Source organism: Phoenix dactylifera, chromosome 2 (assembly GCF_009389715.1).
Source record: "Phoenix dactylifera cultivar Barhee BC4 chromosome 2, palm_55x_up_171113_PBpolish2nd_filt_p, whole genome shotgun sequence".
NCBI lineage: Eukaryota > Viridiplantae > Streptophyta > Magnoliopsida > Arecales > Arecaceae > Phoenix > Phoenix dactylifera.
In genome coordinates this window covers 28,057,127-28,080,921 of record NC_052393.1, presented here as the reverse complement: position 1 = coordinate 28,080,921, position 23,795 = coordinate 28,057,127, and the positions used below count along the sequence as shown (strand labels likewise).

Below are 23,795 nucleotides of genomic sequence, written 5' to 3'. Positions count from 1 at the left end.
GAAGGAATTCAAATATGATTTTATGACATATATTAGATTTGATTTTTCTTGCATGTACTTGTAAATATTGGTCAAAAGAGAGCCAGCCTCCTCTTAATCAGCGGTACGGTCAACGCACGGGTCCCGGTTCGTATGATCATCGATATCGGTATCGCTGTCGCATCCCGGTTCATACCGGTATCGTGTGCCACCGAAAAAATCGGGCTCTAAAGACCTGCCAACCCACGGGCTCGCGCACTAGCGCATCATAACCTCCTTTGGTTTTCTTCGCGCATGGGACCTGCTTCGCCGCTCTGGCTCTTTCGACGATGACACTCCCCCGCGCCCATGGCCATCTCTTGGAGAAGCCGTCTCATCCCCTCTCTGTCCTCCTTCTCTCTACTGCGAACCCTAGTCTTCGAACTCCAGGTTCTCTCCTCCTCCCTTCTCGCTGCATCCCTCTGCGGAATTTCTTCGAACAGCTCTGAGATCTTTTCTCCCCTTTGGTTTTATTTGTTTATTAACTAATTAATTATTAGTATTATTGTTTTTATAGAGGTGGAAGCACACCTTCGCGGGGGAAAGCCTGAGAGATTCTATTCGAGACGCTGATTTGGATTCTCCGCTAAAATTAGGTACTCTTTCTTGAATTCTTGTATCAAATTTCTTTCCCGCCAAAGGTGAAGGTTGAGAGAATTCGCCCTTTGATTTCTTCCTTAGCTGTTGGTTCTGGGAAGAGTTATGTGATTGGAAATGAAAGCTTTGATTTTAATCAAGATCGATGTATTTAGTTATTAGCATGGGGATCTTTGTTGAATTGGTTGGAGATTAAGCAGTTGTTTAGAAACTAATATCCACATCGTCTACCTTGCCCCGGATTCATTACATTGGTGCATCGTTTCTTTCTTGGATCCGTTCCAAAAAAATTAGCTATAATCTTGGACTGGGAAGTCTGATTTGAGCTTCCTTGTAATGTGTGGTTTGTTATCCAACTAATATTCATCAACAACTGGATACTCCAGTGCCAATATACCATTAGTCTCTGCTTGCCTGGCCTATTGCTACTTGCTTGCTTTTTGAACTTTTATGGACGTTGCTTTTCTGTCATCCTTTCAGATTGCCTCATGCATCTTACGGCATCTTTACACCTCATGCAACAATACCAACTTGCAGTATGAATACATCCACTGGAACTTAATTCTCATAGAGATGCCACCCAGGGCCGGCCCGAGCCTTAGGCGACCGAGGCGGTCGCCTAAGGCCCCGGGGCAATGGAAGGCCCCCGGGAGGTAGAGAGAGAGAGAGAGAGAGAGAGAGAGAGAGGGAGGGTCTGACCGTGACCAAAAGGAAGCAAAGGCCCCATATAAAACGGGAATAGGGGCTGGCTACGAGTCTTCCCCCTTGATGGAAGGGAGGTGGATTGGCCTGCAGAGGGGAAATTTAGGAAGTTGGGGACGGTAGTTTTGTTTTGGATGGAGAGAGAGAGAGGAGGGATTTGGTTGGCTTGATACACGCTTGAAGCCACTCTTATCTTTCATCCCTTCTCTTGTTTGGTTTTGGTCTTGGTTTTCCTTCCCTCACATTACTCCTGATCCAGCTGGGCCATCAGGAAGAAAGGGGGATTGGAAATGGACTTCTTGGAGGGTGGAGATTCTTTTAATTTTCTCCTCTCGGTTTCTTCTTCCCTCTTGGGTGGTAGAGAGAGAAGGAGGGAGGGGGTTGAATGGCTGCTGTGCTGTGATGTTGCGGTTGCTGCTTGGGTACTCACTTGAAGGGGAGATGGAGGGATGGGACTTTTATTAATTAGATGGAGCCAATTTCCTATAATGCCCCTACTTTCTTTTATAGAGAAGCTCCTCTCTGGACAAATTCTTTTCTTTACCTTGGCCATGAAGTGCCATGGGATGACCTTTTCCTATTCCGCTCTTGCTTGACATGATAAACAATATTGCCAAGCATTATCTCAGTTATTTAATCAGTTTCATGGCCCTTCTTTTAGGATAATTACTTTTTTACACTTCCATTCAAAAATAATATTAAATTAAAAAGGTTTCTTGCCTATCTTTGTTAGATTCATGTATCTTTGTTGAAATAGTGTACTTGATAGCTATCCATTTTCATATCATTTTTTAAATATTTTATATTTATTAAAAAAAATTATTATTTAAAAAAAGGCCTCATTTATTGGATTCGCCTTAGGCCCCCAAATGTATTGGGCCGCCCCTGATGCCACCGTGGCTCAAATTGATATCCTGACTATTCTCCTCTGTTGGTATATCAGGCTAAAACCATTCTTATTGTGTTTGTTGATAACATCAGAGTGCTAGCTTTGGAATGTGCACCATATTATCCAAGCATCATAAAAGCTAAGAGGTCATATTACTTATTAGATGTAGTACATTATGATGGTGTTGGCGAAGTCTTTTACATGCTAGGAATAGGTGGTATTGTGGTAATAATAGGCTTGACAAAGGTTCTTGATGTGGTGCAGATATGGTAGGAAAAGAAGGTGAAGCTGTTTGGCATGTTGATTGGATAACTAAGAGGAAGGGTGGGTTAAGGGAAGGGACTCTCTTTTGTTAATATTTGTTCACTGGAATGTTTAGCATTTTGAAGTTGGTCAAGGGGTTATAGGGTTGTAAATGATACAATAATATATCACCCCAAATGTTTATATTGCATCATATGAATGATTACTTTAGTTGGACTATTCTTGCATCATCCACAACTGTATAACCTCTCGAGTGAACACAAAATATTAAGGTTTCCTATGACCAAAATATTTGACAAAGGGAGCTTCTTCCCCCACCCACCCTCTCTTTCTCTCACTAGCCAGTCCACACACTAGACAACTTCAACTTTGCTTGACACCATCTGCCATGTTTGGCACCGTTGTTGGCCCTGATGTCGCCTCTTCTCCTCTCCTTAGCCTTCATCCTTCCCATCAAAGCCGCTGTCAGTATTGGTGTTCCCTATACTAATTACATGTCTTGATTAATCAATACTTACTTTCAAACCCTTCTCACACCAAAAAAAATCCCAGATCCTGTTGGCTTGTACTCGGTTCTCTCCTGTAAATCTGTCCCACCCTTAGTGAATGCATAGATATTCTTCTAAAGATGGCATAAGAAGACCCACATTTGACACTCTTGGTTCTTGAACTTGAGCTGCCAATGCCCATGGGAGTTACTGCATAGAAAACTTTATTAGATTGACCAGCTAGTACTTACCTATGTTGCTAAGTGCTATCCTCTTCACAATTATGGCACATGTGCTACCTTCCCCATTCCCATTATCATAAAGGCTTCTTGATGGGTAACATTTGAAAGGAAAAGCCGGTTTTTGCATGCATGTAATTTTAAAATTTTTTAGAAAACGCAGCGGAAAGATAGAATTAAACTCTTTAATTCCAGGCATGCAAGGGAGATCATATCTTAGAAAAAAATTACAGGAACGTTTAAACTATTTATGTAAAAATAACTATAAGCATGATTAATCATGGAATTAGAAAATCAGCAACCCTAGTTAAGTTCTAAACCTAACTAAGATAAAATAAATCTCATACCTTATGATGAAGAGGATGGATCTGAAGATCTGAAAGTCGAGCCTCGCAGCCACACACATGTCTGGCCTCTACGGATGATCCACGCGAAGCTCCGGGTTGATCTAATCCCGCGGAAGTGCTAGCTTGTGGGGAACCTGTTGTGGCTGATTTTGTTCTTCCTAAAATCAATCAACCTTTGATTGATCTTATGAGAGGAAGGAGGAAGATGAAGAAAGAGAAGATGGGAAGAGATGATGTGATCCTTTTTTGAATTTTCAGAACTCTAAGTTCTTCAAATATTAATCTCCCAAACCCTTGGCGTGGAGGACCTTATATAGCCAAGGTCCCCACGCCATCTTCCCCCTATAGGCGCCCACTTTTGCCAACTGATTTGGCAATTAAAATCCTTACAAAATAGGGGTTATTACGGCAGCCAAGAGGAGGAAAGATTGCATCTTTTATGCACCTTGAATCCCTAATAAAAAAGGGATTCAAGCACCTCCCAAAAACAAGGCTGCCGCCCATGTTTGCGCCCAAAGAAGGACTCTTAATTATCTCGTGATGGCGCCAACTATTGGCAATGAAATCCCCTAAAAAATAGGGCTTCATCACGTGGAATATCTGACAGATCTGGAGATTTTATCAGCACCTTGACTCCCTACAAATTAGGGAGTCTTGCGCCCAAGAAAACATCCATACACGCCCCCTTTGATCTTGCGTTCAAGAGTCCTTCTCAAAGAAGGATTCTTGCACGAATTAATTCCCTAAATTTAAGGAAGTTTCCACGGCTGAAAACTCTCCCTTTTGGTGCCTACAAATCCCACGCCATGAATCCCAAAAAATAAGGACTCATGGCGCTTTGATTTGTTATGCTGCATCCTTATCTCTTGTGCCAACAACTTGGCGCAAGAGCTCCCTACTTCTTAGGGATTTAATGCCCCCAAAAAAAGAAAGAATTAGCCATCAGATGCCCACGCCTCCCAGCATTATTCATGCCAACTATTTGCCAAAAAATATTAGGAGAGGCACTACGAATTTAGGGGATAATGGTGAGGTGTCATTTCTTCTCCAAGAGGGAAAGCTAGGTTCCTAAATTTTAGAAATTCTTCTCCATAATAAATTCTGATTATTTGGACTCTTAATCCTCATCAAATAAGGACTCTTAATTGACTTGAGTCAAGCCCAATCCAATTGGGTCAAGTTCGATCAATTAGGTTTTGCCCAATCGGCTTGGATCGAACCCGGTCGAATTAGGTCAAACCCAAATTTAGCCCAAATTGAATCTAATTCAATTTTGGCTTAATTAAAATCCAATAATTCAATCAAATTGAATTTATTAGTAATCCAATTACTAATTAACCTCCAATAATTCAATAATTATTTTAATGCAACTTTTGCTTAGGATAATTTGTCAATCGAATTGACCAAATTATCCCTGAATGATTCTTAATCATCAATCAGCCATTTGATCAACCTAGAAACTTCTATGCGTGTGACCCCATAGGTTCGAACCTAAGCCGGTAGCACAAGAATAACTTCTTACTAATCGAAATGACCATTTAGCAATGGTACTCGACGTCCGGATAGGCCGAATGTATGTGAAGCAAATATTCTGAAACTCTGGACTATGGTTACTGTATAATTCATCCCTTTGACTCCTAATGCCAGAATGACTTCAGAGTTCTGTCAACTCTGTAATAAGTACATCCTCTATGTGATCAACTTTAGAAATTCTGTGACTCCTCACAAGGATTACTCTGGCCAAGGTTTTGCTAAATTGAACACAAAGCATTATCTCCTGTTTACAGGAGGGGTCAATTCCATCTTGATTCACGCACTGATTTCGCAAGTACTTGATTGCACCCAGTAACCTTCCGTCCTAGAATTAGAAATTCTGCTAGTTCGGTACCAAAGTACAGTGAGTTGCTTGCTAATCACTGTGGTGATCTCAGGTCTGAGGGATACTTATACCCATATCCACTCGGAACATCTCTCAACAGTAGAGTGTTTCGGAATTGGTCACGTTCAGTGAAATGTACTCCTACACTTCACCTGTGCGACATATCAGTGTCTCCACACTCCTTGGTTAAGAGGACAACCATCGTATATGTCTCACAACGACCTAATCTCGACCATGCTATCGTCCTATTAACAGCAAATCATTTGGTCGCGAACAGGTTTAAGGACTTGAAGATAAATCCTCCTTTATCATAAAACAAGTCCTATGGACTTCATCATATAAGAGTTCATTTGAAGATGTACAATGAAATGATGAATAATGCCAAATAACATTTTATTAATTTATCAATTTATTTACAAAATTTAATCATCAGCGCATTGACGATTGACTCTTAGGATACAGTTCCCAACAACATTCAAGGTCTATGGTGTCTGCCTGGTTCTTAGATACCCAGGTTCTTCTGTAGGAAGCTCAGTTTGCAGGAGGCTGTGGTGCAAGTTTTTGCTCTTGGGTATCTCAATAGTGGTAATGCACTTGAATATGTGAAGCCAAGTGCCTTTCTTGTTGCAATATCAACAGATGATCCTAACATGGCCTTGTAGGCATTGCACCACTACAAATAGGTGCCCCCACTTCTATAAGTTGCTTGTGCGGTGGAAACCATTGAGATCCTCTTACTGATGTCATACTTTTCGTAGGAAACTTTTTTTTGGTGTCAGTACGAAATTTTTTTGGTGTACCGAGTGTCAGTACGCCACTTGTACCGGTACCAGTACCGAACTGGTACGGTACGGTACGCTCCGTACTGTTCGATTTGGGCCGGTACGACATACCATGGGTTAGGTCTATTTTGAACCCAATCCAATTAGTTAGGATGGGTAATAATTTTAAGTCGACAATTCGATTAAGACCCAATCTGAATGACTCGACTGAATAACTAGACCATACTTGAGCTAAGGTCGATTTGGTGGATAATAATCTAACCCAAAAAGACTTTTATATTAATATCAAGTGAGCTTATATTTATGTAACCCAAGACCTGTTGTACCACTTGATATAGGGCGTACCGTACCGTACCGAGAGAAAACGGGTACGAAACATACCTTCATGTCGGTATAAGCTCTGTATCACCTGTACTGAGGCGTACCGAGGTACGTACCGGTGCGTACTGAGGCATACCGAGATAAAAATTGAGAAAAATGGTTAGAGAGCTATTTCGGTACAGAAATGTACTGTACCGTACCATACCGAACCGATAAGGTAACAATTCGGTATCCGGTACCGATACGGTATCCGATACCGAGATTGCGGACTTTGATGTAACCTTTGTACTTTGGATGCCCAGCTTTAGATCTTTATCTAATGGTTGAACCGTGTAGGGCTTAAAATGATCAGGGAGGAGTGCCGGAAATTCTTGAGCTTGGTAGGGTTTTAGATTGGACACCTGGGCAGTATTTGAATTGCTTTCTCTCAGAACTGTTGAGGGAGTGAAATGGACTTTTTTGGGACTTTCATAATTTAGATCAGGTCTGAATCGGCCCTGATTTCTCATCTGATCAGATTGTGTCAGGCTTTTCATATTTTGGTGCCCCCTATCTGATCAGATTCTGACTTGTCAAGAAGCATATATAAGTAATTTTAAGAAAAATAAAAGATTGTTTCTGTGAAGATACTTTATTATTCTGTTACATATAAGCAAAAGGTATTTTAAGGGCAGAATTTGGGAATCAGGAAAACAGGAAGTTGATTAGCTGGTAAGAAATAATGGAGAACGTTTCTCATTAATTAAATTTGCAGATTGTATGATTATGTTCCTTGGCTTTTTTTCCAGTTAATTAATTTATGCTGCTCTTATTCTATGGAATCAGGTTTCTTTGATCCCTCAACTTGGAGGACCGTGGATTCAAGGACTGGTGGTATTAGAAAGTCAGCAATATCCTCTTCTACATGGCTGGTTCTGAAAATACTTCGAAGTAGAGGTGAGTTTACATCTCTTTAAGATTCCCTTGTGCAGACCTACATTTTTTAAATCTTTTAAGCTTGATCTAATAGCACCTTGAATGTCTAAGGATCTGTATTTTAAAATGATGTTATTCATTGCTATTTTGCTTATCCTGTCTTTTTTTGCTTTTGCTTTATAATGCTGAATTAGGAGAAATGATATTAGGATATGGTAATTTTGAGGCCTAAGGATCAGATTAGAATCAGTGTTGATGTAGGTTCTATCAAACTAAATTCAAAACAATGAAACAAGCTTGCCATTTTTGTCTAAAATTTAACTCTATGATCATGTATGTTTCTTCATTTATTTGTTTGCAGTCATATTTTCAAAACTGCTGAAATTGTTTACTGGTATAAGTGGTCATATTTTTAATGTTGAAGAGCATTGCATTTTTGACTCAAGTGGTTTATATGCAGTAAAAGCTAATCATGCATGACTACCTCAACCTTCTGTATCTCTTAGCCTGAAGACTAAGAAGATACCTGCATAACTTATTACAATTGCAGGAAAAAATTCGAATTGGCCACATTACATGCACGCACGCACGTGGACACGGGCACGTACATAAGTACTTATATACATGTATGCATACATACATATGTACACACATAAACATACATACATACATGTAAGAATACCTCAACCTTTTATATCTCTCAGCCTGAAGATTAATAAGATAATTGTATCTGTTATTATGATTGTAGGGAAAAGGCCGAATTGGCCATACAGAGGGACACACAAGATACATAGACATACGCAAGATACACGTACATAGACATACGCAAGAATTAAAATGCAGTTTAGGCCTTTTCTGTAAGACTGACTGTGTTTATGCAGTGTGCACAGTGTGTTGTTAATATGTCAACATAGTTTTGAGTTTCTATCTGACGTTAATCAAGAATATTGAGCTAGTTTCTGTTGCTAATATTTTTAAATAGGTCGTCTAATATTAGCTTGCATGCAAATTACTTGAAATTTTACAATTCTCATGCAAAACAACAATCATGATGGTCATGAAGGATGATTAATATCCCTACTTTCTTAGATTAATTGAAAACTATTTTTAGTTGTTTGATACAAGGATCGCCGAACCAGTACCAGTAGGCATACCGGTCGGCCACCGGACCGGTTCGGTACTGGTTCAGGCCGGTACGAACCAGTACACTGGTTCGGTCTGGTTCATGCATCCAAAAGCCCAAAAAAATTTGCAACCAGTATGGACCGGTTTAGGCCGGTACACTTTGGCTGGTACGGGCCAGTACGGTTCGGGCTGGTATGGGCCGGTACGGTTCGGCTAGTTTAGACCGGTACCGTTTTTTAACTTCGAGCCGGACCGGCCAGAGACCGAAATGGTTCGGTACGGGCTGAACCGGCCCGTAAGCCGGTATGGGCCGGTTCATCATTTCTTTATTTGATATATATATTTATATGCTAGTACTGGCAGTTAAAATCTTATCTACATTAGAAAATGACTGAAGTAGTCTATCTTAGATTGTTTCTCGTGAATCTTGTTATAGACTTGCATATCTCTCTATGCAAGTGTGCGCCAAGTGTTTGTGTGGTACGATGAATGTGTGTGGTGTGCAGGGCAACTAATACTCCGATCTTTGTTTAACCACAAATAGTTTAGAAACATGTTAAAAAAATTGATAAATTCTATGAATTAAAAAGCAAGGAACAGTCCAAAAGAATTCTGTGGAATGTGGATTATACCTTTCTGAAATTAGTCCCATTTATCTAATGGCCTACATTGAGGTGTTCACAGGTGCAAGTTTATGAAGATGCCATCCTTTATTATTTGTAAGTGACTTTTGGATAAATGAGCCAAGATCCGACTAAAGTTGGTTCTTGTTTCATTAATATTTGATTTATCTTTTTGTAGAGTAATAAAAGTTATTCTTTTATTTAGTGAAAAATCCAAGGAGTTAATATTTGTGATAGAAAAAAAATAAAAGTAAAAAATGAAAATAAATCAGAGTTTTAACTTTCAAGGAATTACTGAAATGAAAACTGATTTGTTAGATTTGAGTTTTGATATTGTTGAGGTGTTGGTGTTTCTTTAATTATGGTCGTTTAGATTAGAAGCTTGGTGATGTTGCTTAAGTTCAGTCCTGACATTTCGTTTATTCAAGATGATTCCTTCATGGTTGATAGTTTTTATTGGAAAAAAGAGTGTATCCCCTAAATATTAGATAGGAATATTTTTGGAACTAAGAAAATAGGATGGCTAGGATGTGAACTGTGCTTATCCAAATCTCGACCTTGCAGTGCTGTGCGAAACGATGGTTTGCTGTATTGGCCCGATTTGGGTGGTACGAAGTGTACTATACCGGTTTGGTACTGGTATCCTATACAGATGGCATACCGACACTCGGTATGTCGAAAAGACTCCATACCGTACTATACCGACACAACACTAGTGTGGCACCGATATGGGGTCCGGTACCGAGATGACGAATCTTATGCTAAACAATGTATGACTTCAAGGGTATCAAGAATGGGTCAATCTGCTATAAAGTAAGACCGTGGCTTATCATACTGTATCGAGAGAAAATTTGTACGAAACTTAACTTTAAGTCGTTATAAACCCCGTACCGAGGCGTACTGCCCTATATCGACCTGTACCGAGGTGTACTGAGGTGCGTACTGAGGCATATCGAGATAAAAATTGGAAAAAATGGCTGGAGAGCTATCTTGGTACAGGACTGTATCGTACCGTACTGAATCGATAAGTTACCGAAACGGTATCTGGTACCGAGCTTGTGGACCTTGAGTAAGACAATAAAAAATGATTTGGTATTGAAATTAGTATTCTTTGTACATCCATGATTAATATATTGAGTACATGTGTGCATTATTTGTATTCAAGTCGATAAGGAATAAACTATTATTGAGGTATGTTGCATGCAGGATTTGAATCCTATCTTGTTGGTGGGTGTGTGAGGGACTTACTCTTGAAGAGAACGCCAAAAGATTTTGATGTGATTACCACTGCTAGTCTTGAACAGGTTTTCCAAGTCCTTGGCTTGTTTGGAGATGCATCAAGAGGTTTTGATGTTATATGTTAATTCTTTTTTTCTTTTAAATTTGACTTGAACCATTGCCTTTTCTCGCACAGATTACAAAGCAATTTCATAAATGTAGAATTATAGGGCGTCGTTTCCCAATATGCCAGGTTCATATCCTAGGCTCCATTATCGAGGTTTGTGCATCTTCTGACATTGTCAAACTTGATTATTTTTGTGTTTTAGAACCTAATTTAGTTGCCAATCGGATTCTTTCTGTGCTAGGTTTCCAGCTTTGACACCAGACAGAAAAATGTCAAAGAAAGAAGAGTACCCAATAATTGTGCTGAGAAAGACTTTATTCGCTGGAAAAATTGCATGGAAAGAGATTTTACAATTAATGGGTAATTATGTGTTGTGCTATTAGTTTATGTTGAAAAAGTGTTCCATCCAAATCTGTTTTACACACTAATTTTCCTAATTTAAGTCTGAAGGATGGTTATCTGATAACCACAGTTTAGACTTTAGAGTTTGCTATTGACAGGAAAATTGATTTGTTATGATGTCGATATTTTTCTTGACAGTTTATTCTTTGACCCCATTGACTGTACCATCTATGATTATGTTGGTGGAATTAGGGATTTAAGGACATCTAAGGTGATTCTTCATTATTTATTTTATTGTTAATAAGCATGTAACAGCTACATTAAATCTTTCAAATTCATTTTTTGGAATAAGATTGGTCTCTTGTTTTGTTTGTATACTTGTATGAATAGGTGCGTACTGTAATTCCAGCTCATTTATCATTTAAAGAGGACTGTGGTATGTTCTAGTCTTGTGTAATTGAAAAAATTTTCATTCTTATTAATATTCACAACTTAGAGATAAGGGCTAAACTTATTTTTATTAGAAAAGCTGACAACTTTGATCAATGGCAGCAAGAATTTTGCGTGGCTTGAGAATTGTTGCTCGTCTTGGTTTGCGATTTTCAAAGGAGACTGCAGAAGCTATACAAGATTATTCTGCTTCCATCATAACACTTGACAAGGTACTTGAAGAAGGATTAGTAATTGGCCAAAGGATACTCCTCTTAAGGGTCACCTTGTGCCGTTTCTTTAACACATATCAGCTTTCTTTCTTTAGACAAGGTTGCTGATGGAATTGAATTTTATGCTGGCATATGGGGCAGCTGAGTCCTCAATTCATTTACTTCAGAAGTTCAAACTTCTTGAAATCTTGCTTCCCTTTCATGTGAGTGGAAATGCAGTTACATCTAAATTTACTCAGTGTTGTAAGTCCTCTATAAAATTTTCAGTTTTATTAGAAATTTGTTTGGGCTTCAGGCAGCATATCTGGCTGATCAAACCAAGAAGCAATCTAATGAAAGCTCTGTTATGCTGATGGTAAGATGCTGTGCCCTGGGAAATATAACCAAACTGAATTATGCATGTCTAAATTATATTTGTCTTGCCATGAGTTGAATGTTTCTGTTCTAAACTTGTAGATCTTTTGGATTATAATATGAACTATAGCAATAATGTGGTCTTTTGCCTTATGTTAATGTCTGACAGTCAAAAACAATCTATAAGCAGATCATAAGTTGACTTATGCATTAAAGCTCTTTGTTTACTGAAGAAAAGGATTTGGTTCCTGTAGTTATAGAATTATTAAGTAGGCAAACGAAGTGAGTTATGTTTATGGTTGTTGGCGCTTTAACTTAGGTCATTTGAGTTTGTTGTCCAAGTATGATAAAAACTAGTGGAATTGAACTAGTATTGGTAAATCCTTTATTCTTGTTCTTCAAGGATCTTTTGTCACAGGTGGTTGTGAACTAGGTGTAAATCCTAACACCAGTAGATGCATTTCATTCCTAGTCCAGTAGGAGTAAGACCCAATCGACCTATGCATTTCTCTGATATACAAGTGGCTGTTCTACTTTGTGAAGCAGTATAATTCTCTATAGAAACAATGGGTAATTCTTAATGCTAATTCTTTTTATGTATCTGCTGTTGCTAATGCTAGAATTTGTTATAGGGAAATTCTTAAACAAGAGTTCTTGAATGTTTGCTGTACATCCCTTGAAAACTCGCCTTGCTTTTTGGCATTGAAAGCTTCTTCAATTATTTCTTCAAATGTGGCATGGGCGTTTTTTGTGAAAGAACTCAATTGTTGTGGCTTAAACAAATTTCCATGGAGTGTTCGGTAAATACAAGAAGATTAGTGCCTAGACAGAGTGTAATGACTAATTCAAGTCCAAAAGTTGGAGCAAGGTTCGTTGTCTCGGTATTAGACCCGGTACCGGCACCAACTTAGTACAATATCGGTATGCTTGGTATGGAGTCAGTTTGGTATACGGATACTCGATATGTTGCCCATACCATATACTGGTTCGGAACTGGTACAATATAGTATTCTCAGTATGTATCAATATTGACCGGTATGATGTACCATATTGGAGTAAATTCTAGAGATTGTTACTTTCATTCCTGCATTTTAATTTATTTGATATTCAAATCTGCAAACCTCCCATTGCAAAAGGGTAATATTTCTTTTGTTCTCTTTTGATTTGAGAGCCCCTCACTTCACCCACCCGTTTACCCATTTAATTCATCATAGAGTGTTCTATACTTTTAGAATGCTTGATGGCAACCTAAAACTTAAAAAAATTAAGGAGATATTAAGAGCTATTAAATCTTTCTTTTTGGGAAAATTGCAAGATTTTCTTTTACAATTTAAAACATTTCGTGATAGATCCACAGCATTTGGATATAGAGTGTCAAGACCACAAATTTGAACTTGCTCGAAACCTAAGGTTTGTGGCCACCATAGCCAAATGAATCTAACATTAAAATTTAAATCATCATAAAAAATAGCTTATGATTGAACAAATCATGAAGAACATTTCATTATCATAAAATTCTACTTACATATTTCCTTACAAGCAGTGCTATTCCTTCTGGAATATCAAGAAGAAATGAAATACTATATTTCCAGTTTTGTTTCAATATTCAGTCGATCTGCAAAAGGCAACCTCCACTTATCGAGTCTTCTTCTCTAAAAGGTCCACTTCCTCATTATTGATGCTGAAAAGATTAATAAGTGTAGTGAAGCGCAGTAAGAAACTTTACCATGGTCCAAATATTTTTGTATTGAAAATAAATATCTTTTTATATGAAACATATTATCAAATATCACTTAAAGACTGAGTATAAATTCATTTGAATCATTTTATAATATATCTGGAAATCAAAGCATTTGACAAGAAATAAGATACCATTAAAGGCTCGGAACATAGGTTTAGTAAGAGTTCAATGGTCCATGTATAACCATAAATTGAACAATTATCCAAAAATTGAGGTGAGAAATCTAAATCTCTAACAACTAAGAGAATGTTAAAAATGATAAGATCACATTTGACATTTTATTCTGAATTTTCACATATTTTGACATTTTCTTACAAGGTTCACTTATTGGATTGACCTCGAGGCCACTCATAACCTCGTTGCTTATGCAAGCAAAGCACTTATATCCTCATCTAAGAATCGAATGAGGCCACTTATTATCCTTTCTGCTGATGCAAATGAGGCCACTCGTTATCTTTGAGGTCCACTCATACCAATTGGCCAAGTGTCCACAAGTCACTTATTTAGTGGTTCCTTGTCAATATTGAGCGAGGCCACACATATACCATCTGATTGGGGTCCGGAAATATGCTCATTAGTAATCCAGATTAGATCATGATACTACAGAAGTGGAGGTTCCTCATTGATGAACCGAATGAGGCCACTAATATGCCACCTAGCAATGGACCCACTCATCTTGGTGCTTATTTCATTTTTGAAAATGCTCACAAGTATCTGGTGAAACATTTATTAGAAAGTTTCGAAAGTAAACACATGTAATAAGAAGTTCTAGTGAGTAGAGAATATGAAGTCAAACATGAGACTGACAACATCAATTAGAGGACTCATGAAATTTCATAGTTTCAAATAGATACTACAACATGATTTCATTAGTGTGGGACTACAACACAAGTCAAAATCATCATAATACGAAACATCTTTAGAAATCAAATCTATGGCAGAGTCAAAAATTCAAGAAAATGCTAGGTTTCAAAAAGCGACTCGTGGTTTATGTTATCAAAGCAATACTTTAGTTAAAAAGGTTTTCACGAATTGATTCTCAAAATTCAGATTTAAAATCCTACTTAGACTCTTAGGATTCAAAGAATTTCAAAACCCTTCATAAGCTTAAAACTGATTATGATTCAAAAACACATCAAATTCAAACTTAAACAAAGTCTTGAAGTTACTTGCAAGGGAAACTATAGATTGTGGGAAAGACCATGCAACTTAGAATTTAATGATACACAAGCTTAAAACTAACTAAGAGATCCAAAAGAAACACTAATCAAATAAAAACTTAAATGAAAAGACATGGAGGATGTTACTTATAGATTAACATTGATAGAAGCCCAAATTCCTTCCTCCTCCTCCTCCTCCTGCTCTTCTTCTCCTTCCTTTGCTTTTTCTTTTTACTTTGCTAGTCACCCTTGCATAAGACAGGTTGGCTGAGCAAGTGGGACCCAAGAGGTGACTCACCTACTTAGGTCGGTTGCCTAAGTGGGTTGGTTCCCTTGGTCACAATGGGATGTCGGTTGATGACTTAGCAGGCTAAATACCAACAAGGCCCTTAAAAATAACATTACTTTAAATCTTCTTCATTTTTTTTCATTTCTGTTTCTATTTACTTAAGATATTACATGTAAATAAGGAAGTATCCCCATTTGAGTTCAATAAAAATACTCAAAATATTGAATTCCTTAGGAATTAAAAGTTGGTTTTTTAGCTTTAGTTCAATCTTTAGATTTTTATCATAACGTCAAATATGCAATTTTAAAATGCTAAGTTGTTTCTTAAATCTAAAGATCCCATAAATTCTATTATGCCAAACATAGCTAAAATCCAAAAGTTCCCTAGCAAATGTCTTATGGATTATTCACGAAAGCATATCACATATTTCAATACTACTTAGCACTTAACATATTGACAGAAGGTTCATATTTTAATCTTACACACATCCGTATGTATTTATCCATGTACATGATGGCTATTACACAAGATTATGAGACCTTCTAGATAGGAGATATGAGATCAAATCACATAAATCTGACATCAAATCTTTGGGTTCGTTATTGTGAGGCTCAATTTATTCTGCAAACCCCACATGACCTCATCTTTTTCCCTCAACAATTTCTTAAAACTACAAAGAATATCTTAATCCTTTACAGATATTCTCTTTTCTTGAATATCCTGCAACCAATCACCCAATTGTATTTTTTTCCTTAAAGGTTTCAAAATTTGACTTTAACGTGGGCAAAATACTTTCTAGAATTTAAATAAATAAATTAATGACAAATGATAAAACCAGTTGCCTTATGTACATTAAATATTATATCATAGGTCATTTCATCCAAGACTTTAGAACTAGCCTTTGTTGTTAATTGGTTGCAAAAGAAACCAAAAATTCTTTCTTGGTTTCGGAGTTCTAACTGAAACTCAAAATCATCTTCCGATCTCTTTTGATGTTTGATACATCTAAGTCTTTGTTCAAGCAGGTTGCAAAATCCAATACCATGGGGCCCAACTCAAATTTTAGTAAATTTGACCCTTCTTAAAAAGACCGTGGTATGGATTTTTTTTTTGAAAATTTTGGTAATGTTTTCAAATTTTAGTGGTTATTTGTAGTGAATGATTGAATTGTTTTCTTACTTTCAAATTTATGGTCTAAGCATAGTTTTTCTTTTGTGCCCCTCCTAGAATTTTCTCTGCTTGACTACATATGTTAAATATCTGTTACAAATTTTAGGTCTATTCAACATGTGAAATTGATATCTTGGAGCTCTTGCACACCAAATGTTTTTGTCACGAGTCACGACCTAGTGTCAGGCTTTGCCAAGTTTTGAGTGTGACGATGATCATGGTGAACCAATTGCCTGAATTCAATTTAATTAATTTTTGTGGAAGCCTGTAATTCTCAATATAATGAGTCATGAAGTCCTAAAGGCTATGGGATCATATATAGCAACTTAAGCGTCATTCCAATTTAAATATTATCCGCCCCCCAATCCTGAAATTAAAACAAGGTTTGATTCTTTCCATGATCTTATAATATGCCAGATAGTTCATTATAAAGACGAATAGCTGGTACCATGATCTCTACACCCTTGGACATGATGGATTCATTCATTGGGCTTGTCAATTAAATTTTATTTAATTTTGTTTCATGTTTATTTTTCTTGATATTTTCTTTGGCATATATCTGATGAACTATATCTAGCTTGTCATGAAAAAAGTTCTCCTCCCTCTCTCCTATATACATACAGGCAACACACACAAAATACATACATACATACACACACACACACACACACACACACATAAAACTCCATTCCAAAACCACAAGACATGTATGTTATATATATATATATATATTTGTCAAATCTCTCTAATGCTATGGATTTTGTGTTCTACAGAAATTATTCTCCAATGTTGATAAATTACTTGCTGCTGACCGCCCATCGAATTACTATTTATGGTGAGAAACTTTTCACTTAATGATTATGTGACATTGAATGTATATATGAACAAACTTTTTTTTTATGCATTGGTTGGTTTGTCCCTAGTGGGGGCGGGGGGCGGAGGATGGAATCAGAAACTAGAATGGATAGAATGGATAAAGTTCATGACAATTCTATTTTTATGTTTGGTTGTTGCTCCAATTATTTTATCTTTAGTTACCATAACAACAACTATGCAACCACCATGGTTATTCTAATTGTGGGTCCTATTATCTAGAAGTTTTTAGAAAAGGTGGATTTCCATGAGAATCCAAAAAAGCAGAATCACCTGGACTCTTGTGTCCATCTTGAAGAATCTATATGAAATACATATTGGCGGGTTAGATATGCATTGGACACTGTTGATCCTTGGCAAATCTTCTAACTGCAGATTCTAAAGATTGTCAGAATTCGATTTTCGGAATACCTATGATCACTTCACAGTATATATGGAAGCATCACAGAGTTACTAGCTTACTCCTTTCCAATCTTACATGTTGAAGAAGTTGCCATTTTATAATGTTTGAGACTGAACAACATGGGACTATTTTCTTCCTATTTATCTCTGTTATCCTTTTTTATTAACACTTGCCAAATCAAACTCTTTGTTATACAACCAATCCAGTAACTGGTTTTGCGTCCATGCAACGCTGGGAGAGAGGCTGATCTTATTTTGAATTTATTATTTCTTTTGGAGTCTTTTCCCCTCGAAAATTCAATAACTCCGTTTATTCCTCTTAACATTTTTGGGTGTATTTTTTTTTTTTTGGAGCAGCATCTTCTTTTTATGTAGTATCACATTCATGATAGAAGATTCATGTATGGCAAAAATGGAGGCTGAGATCAATGCTTTCTATGGGTTTGTTGGAACAAAGTTGATTATCCATTATCACTAAGATTTCTCAAGATATTTCAGCCATTTATTTCAAATATGAACATCTCTTAGCAACCACTCATAAATATGGGCAAGTTTTGAGTTTTTAATCCTGATGATTTGGATTTTCACATCATTCCTTACAACAGTAATCAAGAGAAATTAATCGATACTCAAGTTTCATGTCTTTGCATTCTGAGGTCTGAGGGTGGTGATTTGACAGCTCAGGTCTGCTAAATACTAAAAGATAAGTTACTGTAGTGTCCTTTCTCTTTGAAAATAAGACTTATTTGATGGCAATAATGGCTGGGAAACATAATTGGCCTATGCCTTGGGTAGACTTGACTAAGGCTTTATGTTTAATGTTCAATGGACTAGCCAAACATGGGAAAATTGCCGCAAGCTTTACCATTGTTGACGATCAAAATTTGACTGTAATGTAACAAAGAATAAGTAGATTTGTTGAAATTTGATTGGATATATTAGTGGACCTTAATAAGTTATGTCTCTAACAAGGAATAGTAGATTTGTTGAAATTTGATTGGATATAGTAGTGGACCTTATAAGTTATGTCTCTTAATTAGTTATTATATGAGATTGAATTGTAACTGACCAATAACTAATTGAGGACATTATGGCCAATCTGTAATCATGAGGGGAAAGCACTGAATATTAAAATAAGATTGACTGAAGTGGCTGTATCAAATCGTTATCTTATCCCTTGTCTTTGACTTTTCATCTTCTGGATTTCTCTTTTCACATATTCTCACTTCTCTCTTCCTTACTCTTCCTTTCCATTCTTGGGTAGATAGAATGGTAATAGCGATGATCTAATGAGATAGATCGCCTCCAATTGCTTGACCCTTGTGAAGTTGGTCACGAAGGAGAAACTCTTTGATGTACTTCAGGCTTGTTATTATCGTATGTGGGATCCATGTGAGCACCAAAAATGCTTTTTCCCAACTTATGATTATTATTATATGAACATGGGTTGTTGTTGAAGTTCAAAGTCTGAAATTAGTTTATCTATCCAAATTGATGTTTTAAGGCTATTGGATGCTGTGCGGTGAAGGCAAGCCTGAAGTTACTTTCTTCCATTTTAGGGCTTGTTTGGATGATTGTGCTGAAAATTCTATTAGATTTGTGGATTGGGCCAGTACAACTAGTAACATTATAGGATTACAGGCTGGGATAGGCCTATATTCATGAGTACCCAGGAATAGCTATGGAGTGGGCTGGTCCGAATCCCATAGGGAGAGAAAAAAAGACCTTAGCAGGTAATCCTATGGGATCTAGGCTGGCGCACTCCAAAGCTATTCCTAGCTACTTGAATATAGGCATAGCCTAGATTGCAATTCTGTGATTTTGCTGGTTGTATTGGCCCAATCTACAAATCCAATAGAATTTTCAACCCAATCATCCAAATAGGTCCTTATAGTTGCATGACTATTTTGTTTATTTAAGTCAACACAATTAAGGTCTCGTTTCATTTAATTTTTTTCTCTTTGCTTTAATAGTATTTCATTTTCCGTCATATTTTTAGTACCCTTTGTTTCTTGTATGTACCACTATTTTCTTTATTTTCAGTTTGCTTGTTCGAGACTTTGCCGAGCACATTTTCCTTGTCTGTTAAATCTAACTGAAAGTTCTCTTGTATTTTAGGACAATATACAAAATGCAGGTTTCATTTTGCTTGGTGAGAAAAGCTAGCTAAATTGAAACTGTTCATAAAACTTAACCTTTATCATGTTCTTGGTATGGTCATGGAATCCTTTTATAGATTAGTACGACAATGCTTACAGTTAGGTGTTGATATGCAGTTGGATTTTTCATATTGCCAGCACTTATGATTTATTGCTTCATGATCTTTCATTGATGAATCACACATTGGAATCAGGCTAGGATTGTTGGCATTTCACCTGGCATTAGTAGAACATCCTCAAGATGCTTTAGTAGTTTGGACACTCTCCTCTATCTTGTACCATGGAATGTGGAGTAAAGCCATGGAGTTTGCAAGACAAAATGTTAAAGGTCATGGTCAGTTTGTTCCCGAAATTTTAGAACCTTCTGAATCTAAATCAGATGAGCTACTCCTGGAAGAAACCTGTCATCTAGCATCATTGGTTAAATCTTCTGTAGATGCTTTAACCAGAATAGATGTTCTTCAGCAATCATTGACCAGATACCCAGAGTCTTTGCCATGTTTGGGACTGGTAAGTATAGATCATCATGCTGCTCTATGTTCTTTTGAAAAATCTTGTCCATATGAGTTTTGTTTCTGAATGCACTAATGTTATCTGTCCATATGCATTCAGGTAGTTTCTATGTCATTGTGTTTATCTATAAATATATATTAATTTGGTGTGATCCTTCATAACATGCACTCTCTATTGGGTGATGATGGTAATTTATAATTTTATCCTTTTGCATCCTACATCCTGTTAAATATATTATTGTCCTGTAGCACATCGCTGGTATATTCTATAGTTGTTTAAAGAACTGGGAATTCATCATCTTCTTTTTTAAACATTCTGCTTTGGTTGGGATACATACACACCCACTAGTTGTACTGTACATGCTTATGCACGTTGATCCAATAAAAGTACTGATTAATGAAGTAGCAACATTAAAATAGAGAATGCAAATAAAACATAAAGAACAAAAGGAATACTTATTTTAAATAGTTGCTAAAACATAACAGAATAGCGAACACAGTGACATAGCATTCGAGACTGAAAACGATGAAATTTCCATTCTCAACTTCTCATATTCTAACTCAAATACTATATTTGAATAAAGATAGATTTTCTGCAAATTAATTTGGATGTTATAACCCTCTAGTAATGATTAGCTGTTGATACATCAGGACATTTGTAGGTGATTTCTTTTGCAGTATTGTAGTAAGTGAATCTTCAATGGAGTCATTGCTATGAACATTCCCTCGGTCACCCTGTTGGTTCATCAAGCCAGTGCGCATGAGGGTATTGGTGCTTTCTCAGGGGTTGGTGACATGATGGGATGGTTGAATCATGATGCATGGCAATTTGGCATGAGTAACTCACATGGTGATTGAGCAGGGATTTTTATTGTTTGTCATTCAGTCAAAAGAATTGAACCTATTTGATGCATGATCAGAAGATGGGTAATGCTTCAACATGCACTAACAGATGTTGCATAATTACTAAGAAATTTCTTTGAAATCCTTTCTTATTATTTGTTTTACACATATAAGGAGAGAGAAAAAGGGGTTGAGAGCGAATCTTTAATTGTATTTGGGTTTTAGAGTCCACCAGCTTGCTAAAAATGAGAATATTCTGCAAGGCAGTAGTTATTTGCATAAGGGTAGAGTCCACTGGATTGCTAAAAGTAAGAAATTCTGCAAGAGATTAGTTTTTTGCAGAGTTTAGGTGTGTAGTCAGGAGGGAAGATGCTTGCATATGGATGAGTGATATAATGTTGATTGGACCCAAGAGCCTAGGCCCTAGAGATTTATGTTGGGCTTCCTCTTATGTGCTGACTTTAGTGGGTCTTCTTAAACCTATCCTCACTGGCTTAGATAAATTCTGGTAGAATATATTTAAGGGTTAATTGATTGTTGCCTAGGATGTATTCAGTTGGATTCTGGATCTGCCTAAGGAGTGCATTAGATTTCAGGAAAGAGAGATGTTATATGTGGCCTCCCTTGTGACTCCTAAAAAATAAATCCCAGTTAGGGTTCAGGCATATGACAACAACTTGGCAAGGTGCGAACTTTTGTAATATTAGAGAAGGATGTGAAGACAAATAAGGAAAGGAACACTTATCCGTATCGTGGCATTAGGTCTCTGGGTAATAGAAGGAAGATTTGGTGATTTTGTGAGGCATAGATCATTGGATCCCAAAGCTATAGGCTTAGCTATGTGATTTTTTTTAGGAAACCACGAGCATGAAACCAGCATGGTGCATAGGATGGTACAGAAGAGTAAAAAAGGGAACAATGTAGGAAGTACTGTGTCATGGGAACCCAGGAATTAGAATGGTGTAATTCTAGGAAACAGAAAATTATAATAAATATTATAAATGAATATGTAAGAAAAGCTAAACTCCTTTTTGGTAATCATCTCTCTAACCCCGGCACCCCCTAACCGCAACCAACTGCACATGCACAAACTCCTTTTTGGTAATCAGACCGATATTCCATTATTTCTTGAATGCTGTGTGTGTTGAACTAATAGGAATCAGCATTTAGCCAACTGAGCACTTTGAACTTCTTGGATTTCAGGTATTTGTCTCTGAGAAAATGGGAAAGAGTGTAGCCGAACTCTTCGATGTCCTTGGAAATGATATAACATCCCATGACAAGAAGAGAGAGACACGTGACATTAATTATGAGCTGCTAAAGAGAGGGGATCTAGGTGAAACCAGATTTGTGCTTGGAAAAGTAATCATGGATACAATGAATTGTCAGCTTACTCTTTTACAAAGTCAGAATGTGGCTCCTGCAAAAAAAAGCTATGTTCCGTTGTCTTCTTTGTTCAGGTAATTTATCCTTAAAAACTACCAGAAAAGAATTTGATACCTCTTTTTGTTTGAATGTATGAGATTGATTCCATCAAGCTGCTCTTCAATTTTCCAATTGTTGCAGCTGAGGCACTTTATGGAGTTTACGTTGATCACCCTACTGATTGATTGTCATGGAGCTTCGTGGCTAGGTCAGGCAGTTGATTTTGTATCGAGCAGCCTCTCGTATTAAGGGCATAAAATTTCCTTATTTTTTAGAAATCAATTTTCATTTGTGTACATTGTGTGTATCTCATTATCAACATTGATGTACATTGTATGCCGCATGGTGTACTGACTTCGAGCCCACTTTAATCTCAAGTCAGTAATCATCATTTTTTATTTTCTTTTTTTAACAGTCTCTAGATCATATAATCTTTTTATTCGTAGATATTTTAGAACTTGTTGATGACATACTATGGTTTAGATTTTGATCTTGCAACTCTAAAGATCGATTGTGACAATGGGTGTGAAGTCCTTTTTCTTACCAATGAGAATGCAAATATGCTTGACCTCTTGGTGAAGGTGTCAAGTTGACCCAAAACTAAAGCATTATATCTATCACACCTCTGACCTGAGATCAGAAATTGGCTGACATGGCAACCACCACATACTTAAAAAGGTATTATCCCACAAGAATGTAAGGTGTCCATCATGATATCATAATAGAATAAATAAGGTAACAAAACAAAATCAGAGTAACTAAAAGTCAAATTTAATAATTAACAAGTCCGAAACTAATAAGAAACATTAATAATTTTGTTTATAATATTCTACCAACAATTATTCTCTAAATATTAAATCAAAGAAAAAAATCTATAAAAATACTTTCAATATTTATTCTCTAGGCTATGTTAATCATTCATCTCTAGCGTCTATCATAACAGTGCCTTGTTAGTGGCTAGTTCTTTGGATCCATACAGAAAGAAGAGATCCAATAATGAACTTAACATTTCCAGAAGTAATGAATATCTTAATTAGATAATTTAAGTATTAGATTAAATAAGTTTTCTTGCTAGTACTAACCATACAAGCAAGATCATTATGCTTTAATACAACAAATATAGAATGCCCAAATTGTTCAAATATTCATTTTTATTATTCATAAGAATAATTTGAAATATTATATTCCAACTCAACAATTTTTTAAAAAAGAGCAATTTAAAATATCATATTTTAGCTCAACAATCTTTTAGACTATAATCATACTTATATTTTGTTGCCAGGCTAGATTATACCTATAACTTGTGATGTAGGTAAGAATATCACACTT

General features: G+C 36.6%; 1 protein-coding gene across 2 annotated transcripts; it reads left to right on the top strand.

The window, feature by feature from the left end:
• Positions 1-242: 242 nt before the first annotated feature.
• LOC103706875 (poly(A) polymerase I-like) lies at positions 243-22,948 on the top strand. 2 transcript variants are annotated; one of them, XM_008791136.3, is made up of 15 exons: positions 243-408; positions 536-614; positions 7,352-7,462; positions 10,396-10,493; positions 10,604-10,687; positions 10,776-10,894; positions 11,075-11,147; positions 11,267-11,312; positions 11,429-11,538; positions 11,634-11,741; positions 11,834-11,893; positions 17,026-17,087; positions 19,881-20,196; positions 22,245-22,501; positions 22,608-22,948. In XM_008791136.3, the coding sequence occupies exons 1-15, from the start codon at positions 328-330 to the stop codon at positions 22,609-22,611; spliced, it is 1,608 nt and encodes a 535-aa protein (XP_008789358.2). In that variant the 5' UTR covers positions 243-327; the 3' UTR covers positions 22,612-22,948. The 2 variants fall into 2 exon arrangements, 1 of the variants encoding a protein (XP_008789358.2); XR_005510779.1 differs by lacking the exon at positions 19,881-20,196.
• Positions 22,949-23,795: the final 847 nt, after the last annotated feature.